Source organism: Rutidosis leptorrhynchoides, chromosome 3, assembly GCF_046630445.1.
Source record: "Rutidosis leptorrhynchoides isolate AG116_Rl617_1_P2 chromosome 3, CSIRO_AGI_Rlap_v1, whole genome shotgun sequence".
Taxonomy (NCBI): Eukaryota; Viridiplantae; Streptophyta; class Magnoliopsida; order Asterales; family Asteraceae; genus Rutidosis; species Rutidosis leptorrhynchoides.
Genome location: NC_092335.1, coordinates 497,641,930 through 497,656,064, shown reverse-complemented (window position 1 = coordinate 497,656,064; position 14,135 = coordinate 497,641,930). Strand labels below are relative to the sequence as shown.

Below are 14,135 nucleotides of genomic sequence, written 5' to 3'. Positions count from 1 at the left end.
GAATCATCAACCTTAAAGCTGAAAAAAGGATGTATTAAAATAAGCAAGGAGACTGTTCATGATGTTCTTGGGATTCCAATTGGTGGAACAAAAATTGTGGCAGTTGATAAATGTAATCATGAAGATCCTGTAACAAACTCATGGAAATCAAATTTTGAGAAATCAGGAATTAGGTGTGGGGATGTGGTTCAGTTAATGAAGACAAGAAAGGAAGTAGACAAAATATTTGAATTAAGCTTTCTTGTTTTATTTGTATCCTGCATGGTTGAAAGTATCAAATTGGGAACATGCAACACACAGTTTTTGCAATGTATAACACCTGAAGTAGAAATTTCGAGTCTAGATTGGTGTGAGTATGTATACGAATGCCTCATTAACAGTAAAAAAGGATGGAATAGAGGTCAAGGAGGCCAACATTACATTGGACCTTTCTCATTTCTAATTGTAAGTTTAGTAATATATTAAAGTATTTCTTATATAGATCAATATATATAACTGAATTTAGAATACTAAATATAATGAAACCATGCAGCTACTGTATTTGGATCGAGTGAAATGTGAAGATTTTCAAGAAATGAGGAAGAAGGCGGTGATTGAAAAATGGTCTAATGAAGATGTAAGAAAAAGATTAGAATTTAAGATGAGAACAGGTGAATATGGTAATGGTGAGGTTAAAGAGATTGAATCATATGAAGAACAGTTGAGCCAGCCAAGATATTCATACATTCCAGACCCAATTAATGAACAGGTAAGATTATAAAACCAAAAATTGTTTGCATTCTGTGTTTAAACCTAAATGGATCACATATTGATTTTTTTTACAAAATCCATCATAGTCTTTTACATTAAAAAAAGATATATTGCTGATGAGAAGGAACAGATTGAAGAAATTTTGAAGGGAGCAAAAGCAAAGTATCCAAAAAACAAGGAAATAAGTGAATGGGGAAATAAGATATTCAAGCTTTTGGGAAAAGAGACACCAGAGACAAATGAAGAAACACCAAAACATATAAAAAGAGAAGATCTGATTGATGAGGTGACTGGATTACCTGTTGATGAAATGATAGAATTGGTAGATAACAGTATAAAACTTTCGAAAGAATCAAAAGGTAAATCAAAGATGATAGGTTAATCATCAGTACCCTCATTCAGTCTTGGAGATGAGTTCGATGACGGACAAGATACAACACCAAAAGAAGCTGAAGAGGACAACAAAACACATGTTGAGCTTACTGTAATGGAAAAGGATGTCTCCACATTCTTGCATTGTTTCGTTGATGATCCTACGTAGGAAATTACTTACTCAATTCTTTCATCAATTTCTAATTTCTTTTTAAATATAATTTTGATCTGTTTGTTGATTCTCTACTAATATATGTAAAAAAAACAACAAAAAGCAAGGAAGTGTTCAAAAGCGACACTGGAAAGATGATGAATAGGATCCAAATTGCAAGCCTGACTCATCAAACACGTATCTCGCGCTCGGTTATTGATTGTTGGTCAACGATAATGAACAAGGAACATAATTTAGATACCAGTGGATCACCAACAAGATATGTGTTCACCACTACAATTTTGGTAAGCCACCTGGTAGTGTCTCATATATAAATAAACATCATTCTTTTAGAAGAATTTGCAGACAATATTTGTTGTATGCAATGTTTTGAAAACAAAAGTTGTGTATTAATATTTTTACGTTCAAAACTGAAGAGTCCAGACATGCTGAATGTAAATGCATACAAAGAAGAGACGTTTGTATTATTCAGATTAAACGTCGTTCGAGAAACAACAGCTGAAAATGTGGATTTCACATTCAAAAAAACTAATTTGGTATGGAAGACTAATTATATATTATTACTATTTACTTTCATATAAAAGAATTAATAGAATTTGTTAAAATATTTAAAATTGTGATAATTCATAAACAGGTACTATTCCCAGTTATGAATGATCAAATAAACTTCATATTATGTTTCAACCTTAAAACAGCGGAGGTGGAAATATTAGACCACAGCAACGTTGTGATTGAAAATTATTTGAAGTATGGAATTGCACCAAATGCCCTGGTGAGTAAACATCAAACATTAAAAGGATAAATTAATCATGTATTCTAAATTAATCATAGTACTATTTCTTATGCAGAGACACTTATTTGCAAGATATCTGAAAGATGTTGAACACATTAAAGCTGATTTGGTGAAGAAAAGCATTCCAAAACGAACATGCATGAGTTGCAGAACAAATGAAAATCATCCTGGATATGGAGTGTTCATGATGCGCCACATTGAAACTTATACAGGTGATTCGAATTGGTCGTGTGGATTTGTAGGTGAAGGAAAAGAGCAGGACAATCAAATAGAGTTGTTAAGAAGACAATATGCAACAAAAATGGTTATGAATGATTTTAATCTTCTCAAAGATGATGTTTGGACAGAAATGGGATACTTCAATTCAAATTATTCAGAAGCGAAGAGAGAAGAACTGAAGAAAGAAGCTGATAGAACCTGTTATTTGCATTTCAAAAATATGGTGTAACAAAATTGATTGAAAATGCCCTGCAAAAAAAAAAGAAAAAAGAATAAAGTTGTATGGTGTAATGACATTATCAATTTCAGCATACTATTGTTGTAAAAGAATAATATTGATATCACATTTCATTCAATTTTACCTTTGTATTATAATAATCTAAATTTAAATACTTCGTTAAACTTCAAATTATAACGCACTCAACTATTTTTTTAAAAATGTACCAACTTTACAATGTTTCTCGAAGAAAAATAAATATATAATTAATATTGTTTAACAACAATAGTATTGTTATTAAAAAGTAATACGCATATTAGTTGATTTAGTTTTGTTTTTGTGTTATAATAATGTACATAATTAAAATTTCAATATAGTAATGCAGTGAATTGGTTTTATGGAAATTTACTAACTTTAAAACTGTGTCTTGAAGAAAAGAACAATATATAAATAGTATTGTTTGGAAACAATAGTATTGTTTGGAAACAATAGTATTGTTTGGAAAAATTACTATTCATATCATCATAGTTGATAACTTGATATCACGAATAACGCTTTTTGAAGATCATTGTGTTTGAAACAAATAGTATTATTGCATTTACATTCATACTCAACAACAGTATATTTTTGCATACAATTTTTTACGTATCAGCATCTATATACAGTATTATATAAACGCTTACTTGAACTAGAACTTCTAGTGTCTCTGGTCGATTCCTTATTGTATTTCTTCTTCCCTATACATTAAAATCGCTCGTTATAAACAAGTTTCATTCGATTTTACATTTTATCAATCATTTTCTAAAAATTACATGAAAATAACAAACGATATTTGATACCTTGTTGTTTAATCAACAGCAGAGTTGGATTTTCATCACTCGATGATGACATTATCGTTTTGATTTTGTTTGAGTAAAAGTTGCGATTTGATTTTTAGGGTTTTTGCTCGCTCTGTTTTGCGTTTTTTGGGTTTCTTTTGTGTGCGTTTCTTTGGGGGGTTTTCTTGTGTGCGTCTTTTTCGGATGATTTTTTTTTAAATGGAAAGTGACAGTATATTTATGACGTTTGATATTTTTCATATTTTACTACTATTATTTATTTTATTTAATTATATTTTTATTTGAGGTAATGTTTTGCATTATTAATATTGTTCAAGAAGAATAGTATTTTTTTTTAATAAATACTAATAACAGTCCAATTTTTTTTTTTGGTAAAAGGTACTATAATACTATAATAAAATATTAATAAATTAATAATATTAATACTAGTATTTCTACACAACGATACTATTCTTAAAAAAGAATCCTAATTATTTCATGTTTTTTTAACGGCTTGAGAGGCATCTAATACTCTCATTTGCACCCACGCATGCTAAGTAGGAAAATCTAAGGATCGATCCCGAGTTGCTTGGCAACTAATCGCGGGTCTCGGGTTGCTTGGCAACTAATCGCAGGAATCATGAAGAAAAACCTACCCCTAATTTATTTCATGTTCAAATCGCACACAATTATTTTTTTGATTTCATACTCTACATGTACAATTCATCAATTCATCAATGATAGATAAAACAATACATTTATTCATTATTATTGTTAATAAATACAATATTTATTAAACGGAATCAGCATTTATTTCGAACTTATACAATTATTTATTATTTTCTATAGTATTCTTACTGTTTATGAACAATAGCATTCTTCGTAAACAATCATAATAAAAGCTTACAAAAGTTATCGGTGTAAAAGATTGATCCCTTTGGATCTTGGTCCATGATGGCCATTTTGATTTACTTATTGCAGAATCATCCTCACTTCGCAGGAAGAGGATTCCTCACTTCTTTCTCTCATTCAAAAAACAATTTTAAAAGAATACAGAAATTTAAATAATACATCATATATTTCATTAATTTCTTATCAGAAATTACATTTATTTAAATAATACTGCAATACAAAAGTAGATTCTTGTTTTTTCCAAAACTTCAATCAATGTTTTGACAAGAAATCATGTAGATTATTCTTCGAAGTATCAATGTTAGTTTATTCTTTGTAAACAATACTATTGTTTTACAAGAATGTGAAAGTAAACAAAGCCTTCTACATAAAAGGTCTTCAAAAACCAGATGAACAATAATGAAAAAAAGATAACTATAATCAATTACTAAAAAAATAATTCATCAACATCATATTATCAAAACAAATCCCCATCTTCACCTTCAAAATCTTCATCATCTGAATTAACATCAGGATCTTCATCAACATCATCATCGTCGTCGTCATCATCATCATCAAACAAATCTTGATCGACAAGAGCATTATCAGCAGAAGAAGAACGCACCGATGTATCGTACACATCATCTAAATTAGCTGCTGCATTAGAGGGATGAAATCTGGATTTTTTTGGAGTACGAACCGATCTTCTAACTTCTTGTTCAACAATTTTTTCGATACGCAATGCATTCAAATCAACAGTCTTCTTCTCAGGGCAAGTCTTTTTGTTGTGACCTACGGATTTTCCACAATTCATGCATTTCCTCCTCTTTTTACCAGAAGATTCAACAGCCTTTTCCTTGGCAGATTTAATTCTTTTATTACTACGTTCACCTTTGTTCGTACGACCTTGAGGCGCATGAACACTAACGTTATCAGGCTTTGGAAATCCAATCAATCTTTGTATTTGAACTTCGCTACTAGTCGATGAATGTTCAACTAGATTGCCATAAGAAAAATCAAGAACAATAGCATCAAGTTTCTCACCTAAATCATCAAGTTTGACTGGATCATCCTTCAATTTAAAAACGAGATTCCTAAACTTATTCATAAGTACATTGCAGACTTTGGCAGTTCCAGTATTTTTAACACCATTATCGAGTACCAAACTGAAAATAATAGAGGCTTCCCTTGTCCACCTCTTCAAAATATAATGTGCAGGAATCGTATGAATGTCGAATAGGTTAAAAACGTAAAATATATGACGACATAAACGACCCTCACGAGTGAACAACAGGCACGAGCAACTAGTTTCAACAGTTTCAAGATCAATATAAACCTGAAACAAAATAACAAATAAACCATGTGAATAACAACATTATCGTTTATAAACTATATTATTGTTTATAAAGAATAAAAAAATTGAAAACTATAATACTGACCTTATAGTTCCAAGATGGGCGAGGTTCAGGAAACTTTTCCTGAATTTTACATAGATATCTCCCATCTCCTCTAGAGAACAGCTAAACTGAGCACACGTTAAGGTAGAATGCAGAATTTCATCTTGCACGAACATAAAAAAATTAGGAGTGTATACATCTCTAGCATGCAATTCAATCTTTCTGCTGGTACACACCTAATAGTTTTATGCTCCATTTCAAACTCTAACCCTTACCCAAAATAGAATCAAACCGTAAAAGAAACTCAAATATTGTTGAGTTTTTGTTCTTGCATTTATGAAAAAATGAATTCTCACTTTCAGAAAGGGAAGACGTTCTCATCAACGCACTCATGGGTGTGTCCCTGAAAAAACAGGGTACCCAAATTTCTTTCAAAGCATACATATCTGTAAACCACCTAGCACCATGCAAATTAAAATCATCAAGTAGAGATTTCCAACAAGTTTCGAACTTATCTATAGTCATCTACTGGTCCCAAAAAATGTAATTCATCCGTTTAAGAAAATCCTTATTCGAGTACAAATCATTACCAACCTAAAAAATAAAAATAAAACAGTACACTTACTTAAATTTAAAAAGAAAATAACATTAAAAAGTTAAATAAATATTATTCTTTAACAACAATATTAGTACACTGATCAAAAAATACCTTCGCGGAAAGCTTCTGGCTGATATGTTTCATACACAAACGATGTTTCGCAGTAGTGAACTTTTTATTTATAGCATCTTTAATTGCTAGATCTTGATCCGTAGCAACAAGAACAGGTTCTTTACCAAATGTCTTTAAAAAGCAATCACGAAACCAGCAAAAAGCCATAGAAGTTTCACTAGACAAAAGAGCTGCTCCAAAGACAACTAATTTCTTATGATTGTCAACTCCAGTTAGAGGAACAAAAACCATTTTATACCTGACAAAATCATATAAATTTTTTTAAAAACAATATTATTCTTTCACAACAACATTAATAAACTGTTATAACAAAAAAAAAAATATTAAATGATCATAAGAAATACTACGTAATATATGAATTGAAAAGAATCTAAATAATCTTCATAAATAAATCAAAGTTGGAAATAGATAATTGGAAAGAATCTTACCTGTTGGTGTTATACGTTGGATCAAATGATAGAATATCTCCAAACTCTTGATAGTTTAACTTGCAGATATTGTCGGCCCAAAACATACCAAGTAATTCACCACCAGCAGCACACACATATTCATAACTAAAATTCGGATCATCTTCTTTTTTCTTAGCAAGATATTGAAGAGATATATGAGCATCGCTTTCAACTATAGTCCTAGACAAATCCCGCTGAAAATTCTTAAAATCTACATGAGAAGAAGCTAGCATATCTAAGCCACCATTACTATGACACTCAATAGAATGAGCATCAACAGGACCTATATTCAAGTTGGTACTCAAATTGAAAAGATTGCAAGCATTGTTAAAGTTGAGCCTTCTGTTTCTTTTCAGCTGGTTCCTATTAGCCTCAGACACAAGTTTATGATTGTGAGCCTCAAAAAACTTGAAAATAATGACTTTCCCATCTTTTAAAACCTTGCATCTAAGACAAGCTTGACAATCAACCTTAATAGATTGAGATTTGCGACTATGTAATACCCTGCGACGTCTGGGACGTCTACCACACGGTAAAACTGTAGGTGCAGGGATCTCTTTCGTAGTATCTATTGGTTTCGCTTCAAAAGTCCCATACCTGTTACAGCGATATAGCTTATATTTAACTGATTTATCACGATTTCTATTCTGAGATGATCTTTTAACATCAAAACCACTGGACTCAGCATATCTTTCGTAAAATTCAAAACATTCCTCATATGATGCAAAAGTAATCCCACATTTATGTTTAATTGATTCAGGAACAACAGGGATCCATCTCATTGAACCATCAGTACTTAACTGTTCAACACATTTAAGAACGTGCTTTTTTGAACTAGAAGAACAACCTAACAGCAACAAACAAAAAAATAACCGAAAAAAATTAAGATTCTTCAAAAACAATACTATTCTACTAAAACAATATTATGAAGACGTAAACAAAATTAGTACAATTAAATGTACAAAAGTTCAATAAAAACAAATAAAAATATCATAATAAATGTTAGAACTGACTAAACAAAATAAACAATTCATATAAATTATTATTGATTGAAAACAATAATAAATTCAAGGAAAAAATAACAAACTCTAATACAGGAAGAACAAAAAATAACAAAAACAAATTACCAGCTTCAGGATGATTCAAATTTGATTCCAACGCATCATCATTGGAGTGAGAAGAAACTGTATTAGCTAGTAATGAAATATACAGAAAGTGAGATTAATAAGAAATTCATTGTAATATTAAGAGATCTGTACAAATAACATAAGGTTTACAAGAATCAATACCAGTTGAATCATGAAAACTTGGATTAGAAGATGAAGGAAGATCCACACTATTTTCCATATTAAATTCTGAACCAGTAGAAAACATCAATTGTAGTCTGAAATAACAATAAAACGAAGATCTATAACAACAATAATAAAACGCAGAATAAATCGTGAATTAATCAAAAACAAAAAAATTGAGAAATCTCACCTTTGATATAGCAGCGAACGAACAAAAACCTAGAATCCAGGGAGCGATGAGATCATAAATCGTAAAGAGGAGTGTAATTGATAACGTGAAAGGCTTATTTGAATAAGAAAAACGAAATGACGTAATTGCCCCTAATCCTGTTGAACGTGAAGCGGGAAGGAACACTGTAACAAAAACAGAGAAGCGCTGTAAGATGTTGATCTACGGTGGAGAGAGCTTCCCCCTGCTTCCCCCCAAAGTGTTACTTCCCCATGTATCCTGCCCCTATATATATATATATATATATATATATATATATATATATATATATATATATATATATATATATATATATATATATATATATATATATATATATATATTATAAGATATTTAATTAGTGTCACTTCATGATAATTCGAAGACAGATAAGAGAAACAATAAGAGAAACAATATGGAGACATTAGACATAACGTACATGATACATATGATGTTTACAATATTAGACTTTAAATTTGAATTTGAATTATCGAGATATAGATGGACAAGAGAGTAATACTTTATTTAAACGAATTGTCACGCAAAGGTAAAGGAGTTCACAAATACTGTGGACGGGATAACTTCGCGTCCGGATGCATGAAACGAATGGTAAGGGACCTTCAAAAGCCGGATGATTTGTTATCGTGATTCGTTTGGTTCCATTTTTTGTTAGCTTGTTGTAATTTGGTATTTGTCTTGTTTCATTAGTGTGGTTTATTTGGCTTCAGTCACAACTAGGCTCGATTTAAGTTAATTTTTTTTTTGAAGATCAACAAACTATTATTAAATGTAAAAAAGAGTACATGAGAAGGCCTGAGGCCCGAGATATACCTACATAAACGATTACAAACTCGAATAGCATTTACATGTATAATCAACCATATGCTACTTAGAAGGAATAACTCGAAAAAAAAAATTTGTCACAGGGAAAAACCCTTATCACCCAACTTTACTCTCGGTATTGCCTCACTTGAATCAAGCTGAGGGGATTACAGTTGTAGTGCTAAAAAAGTTAGCGACAAAGCAATTGTTAAGCCACTCATTTAGGCTCTATCCAAGAGTTCAATTGAGGATAAGGATGAAAAAACCCTGTTACATTAGCCGATGCCTTCTTTATTTGGAGGGTTGACATCGAATTTTATCGGATTCGATAGCTAGTTAAGCCAATCTAGGCTACCGTTTTTCAGCCTCGAGGAAATCCATTCAAAGAATTTGGTTTGGATTTCGGATACAATCTTTGTGTTACACATTCTTGAATTACCAAACACGTGATCATTCCTATTTTTCCAAATATAGTAGCTAGTGACCATGACTACCGCTTACCATATATATATATATATATATATATATATATATATATATATATATATATATATATATATATATATATATATATATATATATATATATATATATATATATATATACACACACACACACATTATTATAAAGCGCGTGCCAATAATCATACGTGTCAATTTCTCAATTATTCTGAATTGAATAATCCTACGTGTCATTTTTTTTATTTAAACTTAATTAAATAATTATTAAAAGGTATTTATAATCTATATCTATAATAATATTAAAAGATACATGTTTCCAACTTGAATTCTAATTAGCTCCTCTATAATAAATAGACAAAATTTCATTCCTCGTCCTTGAACTTTACATCAAATTTGACTCCATGTCCTTTTTTTTTGTGTGCATTCCTCGTCCCTAATGTATTAAAAATCTACATCCCTCGTCCTCCCGTCTAGTTTCTGTCTATTTCATCCGTTTGTTCAGTCATGTGCAAAGCATGTGAGGGTACTTTAGTCTTTTTATTATATTTCTTTTCTTTATTATTTAACTTATCTTTTCATCCTCATCATCATCATCACATGTTAATCATCCCCAAATTAAAAACCCTAGTTTTTATACTTCTATAATGTAACGCCCGTCCTTTCGGCATCTATTTCTAAGCGTAAATTTACATCGTTTAAAGCGGAAGCACTAAAAATTACATTTTTTTATACAATCATCTCTACAAATATATAATTTCTAAACTCTTCTTTCATGTCCTTAAGGCATCTCTTCGACTTAAGTCCTCAAACATTTAAACTTGAGATATATGCAATATCTGTAAGGCTAAAGTTTAGTGAGCACGTGAGTTTTGCTATAAAAATATCACATACATAATGTCATGACAATACTCTTTTATATAAAAATGCATACTAAGATCTGTGTGTTAACGTGTAACCGAACCGTAACTGTTTTTCTGTATTTTGATCCAATATTAAAGATATGGATTCTGAACAACGTGTAGCTTGACGCTAATATGTGTTAAAGCGTATACTTTCGTATCGTACCGGTCGGTAAACATCAACCATTCATAATACATGTGACGACCCGGAAAATTTCGACTAATTTTAAATCAAACTCTCGATACGATATTATATTTTTGACACGTTAAGAAAAGTCTGTTAGGTTGAGTCTCAAAATTTTTGAACTGTTTCATATAGTCAGTTGACTTTCGAATATTCCCGACGATTCACGAACCACTATTTGTAAATAGAGACATATATATTTGTATATATATATATATATATATATATATATATATATATATATATATATATATATATATATATATATATATATATCAATTATTATAAATTAAAAAATTATATGAGTTAATTAATTAGGTAAATAAAATAATATATGATATTATTATTAAAATAAATCTATATATATTTATGTAAGGTATATTGAATATATATTTATATGGTTTCGAATTTATTTAGTAAACGATAATAGCACTCCTTTGTCAGTCAAGCGATATTAAGCAAGTTAAATTCAAACTTATATAATTTTAAAATAAACGGTGATCCGAAAATGAGTTATATAAATTATAGGCTTATTTAAAATATAATTAGAAACTATTTGTTGAATTTTAAAACTTTTTATATTTTACTTAGGGTTGGGAGTGAATAATTAATGTAATATTTATTTAATAGTTAGTGACTGAATTCTATACCATAATGACTAAAATAAATAAAGACATTTAATTTAAAAATTAGGAATTTATCTGAGTACTTTTTATCCGCCACTGAGTAACAACAGAGTACGAAAATCAGCCCGTGAATGAAATAATAGACGACGGCTAACTTAATCGCACATTTTAAAATTTTAATTATATTATAATTAATATTATATTATTATTTAGACTGAAATTAAGAATCACGGATATGTGTACTGTTTCCTTTTATCTCTAATATGAATTATGAATTAGGAATATTATTACTGTTTTCTTTCTTTCTTTTCCTATCTATCTAAATCTATATGTATAGACTTATATATACCTACATATTGATATGAAGTTATATACACTCCCACATATACAATCACCAAACTTGAGCTGCAAATGTTGTTCACTGCTACTTCTAGTTCGATTAATAACCCCAACCCGAGACCCATTTATTTCTGCAACTGGATATTGAAGTACAACCCATTTTTATCTTATTTGGTTGTAACCCAAAAACCACACCCACTTATTGTATTACTACGGCTGCAAACCAAACCACACAAGTCATTACCACACAAACACATCTACATCGACATCCACTTCATATTACTACTTCTATGAACTGGTTTCTACTTCTGTTACTTGCTCAACCAAAAACGGTTGCGGTTACAACTACTCACCACCATCAATAACCACCTTTCATCACCGCTAGATGCTATACTTAATTTCTTTTTCGTTTCACGATTGTAAATCACAAACCATCACCTTTGTGGTTCGATTCACTGCTGCTACAGCAGGTTCTTACATCATAATTAACCACCATCGAACCCACTTCATCAAACCCATCGTCATCACTAAACTGAACCACCGTTTCCTGTTTCTACAACCACCATCGACAACTATCATTTAAACCACTTAAACATTATCATACAACCCCTACACCACCTTCGACTAACACTTAAACCACCAAAACCACTTGCATATTTTTATGTCTCATTTTTTTTATAGGATTCCATCACCACCTTATCACTTCCTCCTTCAGCCTATGATCACCACCACCATGAACCTCACCACAGTCCATCGTGAAACCGTATCACAACCATGGCCATCTTACACCTTCACCTCCTTTGAACTACACTGAGAAACAACCACCACGAACCACTATCAACTGTTGTTGCTACACCTTTTGTTTTGTTGCAACTCGTTAACCACATCACCTAGTCACCATTTTTTTTTTGTTTCAAACCGTTGATAACACCACCACTTACTTCAAATTTATTGAACCACCAACACCTTACAACTCTCATCAACCACAACTTTCGTTGTCTTGTTGCTATATATATATATATATATATATATTTCCTTTTCAATCGATCACCAAACCACCATTAAAACCGCTGCTGTGATATGTTTCAGTTTCGTGCAAACTGCAGCGACAAGGATTACCTCCTGTTCCTATTTTACTAACGAAGAAATGGATAAAGACATATTATTTTTTTTGTATCTGTTGGCCGACCCAAAGTGGGAGACAAAAACAAAAGGGGGACATTTTGTTTTGTTTTCTTTCTTTTATGGAGTAATAGGATTAGATGATGTTTTGTTGGGCCAACGAATAGATTTTTCTGTTGGGCAGTTTTATTAAGTGGGTTAGCAAAAAGAATTTTGTTCCTAGGGCTTCTAGTGCTGGGCCATGTATATGTTGGACTGTGAACTTGATTTAAGTGTTGGGCCTTATGTTCGGTTTTGCCATTTGGGCCGAAACCCAAGTTAGTTGAATGATAAACGATGATGAGCAAAAACGATAATGGACGAGTGAAACGAGGTGATAAATTGATTATGATTATGATTCATGGTGATAAAGTTATAAAGCAAAAATGTGGTTATGTGACGAAAATAATTATTTAGATATTGATAATGATAATGGAATGGAAAAAGATGATGATCATAAGTGATTATGATCATAAATATTGATGATGATTATGAAAATCGATTATGTTAATGAGACGTTCGATGATGATAACGATGACGATATCCGATTATGACTACGAGGGTATAAATCTTATCATCTATAATAATATTATTATTATTATTATTATTATTATTATTATTATTATTATTATTATTATTATTACTATTACTAATATTATTATTATTATTATCAATAATATGATCATTATTAGGAATATGAGTATAATTATTATTAACATTATCATTATTAGGAATAAAAGTATTATTATCATGATTGTTAAAATTGTCATTTTTTATCGTTAAAACTATCATTATTATTATTATTATTATTAGAATTATCATAATTTTTATCATAATTAAAATTACAAATTTCTGTATTTTAATATATTATTATATTAACATTAATTAAATATCATATATAGAATATAACCTATTATAAGTATTAGTATAATTATATATAATGATATTAATCTTAATACATTATAAAAATATAAATAAATTTAGTCGATTAAATGTGATGTATATTAATATATATACTTGATATAGGTTCGTGAATCCGAGGTCAACCCTGCATTGTTCAGTTCCGTCGTATGCATATTTTTACTACAAAATATCGTATAGTGAGTTTCATTTGCTCCCCTTTTAAATGCTTTTGCAATATATATATTTTTGGGACTGAGAATACATGCGCTGCTTTTATAAATGTTTTACGAAATAGACACAAGTAATCGAAACTACATTCTATGGTTGGATTATCGAATCGAATATCACCCTTTTTAGTCTGGTAATCTAAGAATTAGGGAACAGACACCCTAATTGACGCGAATCCTAAAGATAGATCTATTGGGCCTAACAAAC

The 14,135-nt window shown here is 30.3% G+C and overlaps 1 protein-coding gene across 1 annotated transcript; it reads right to left on the bottom strand.

Moving 5' to 3' along the window:
- Window positions 1-4,616: 4,616 nt before the first annotated feature.
- On the bottom strand, window positions 4,617-12,390 carry LOC139901792 (protein FAR1-RELATED SEQUENCE 5-like). The gene is made up of 12 exons (XM_071884468.1): window positions 12,340-12,390; window positions 12,069-12,189; window positions 8,317-8,451; window positions 8,098-8,163; window positions 7,936-8,001; window positions 6,788-7,655; window positions 6,339-6,597; window positions 6,159-6,223; window positions 5,922-6,032; window positions 5,672-5,741; window positions 4,814-5,568; window positions 4,617-4,629 (listed from the first exon to the last, which is right to left on the bottom strand). The coding sequence occupies exons 1-12, from the start codon at window positions 12,388-12,390 to the stop codon at window positions 4,617-4,619; spliced, it is 2,580 nt and encodes an 859-aa protein (XP_071740569.1).
- Window positions 12,391-14,135: the final 1,745 nt, after the last annotated feature.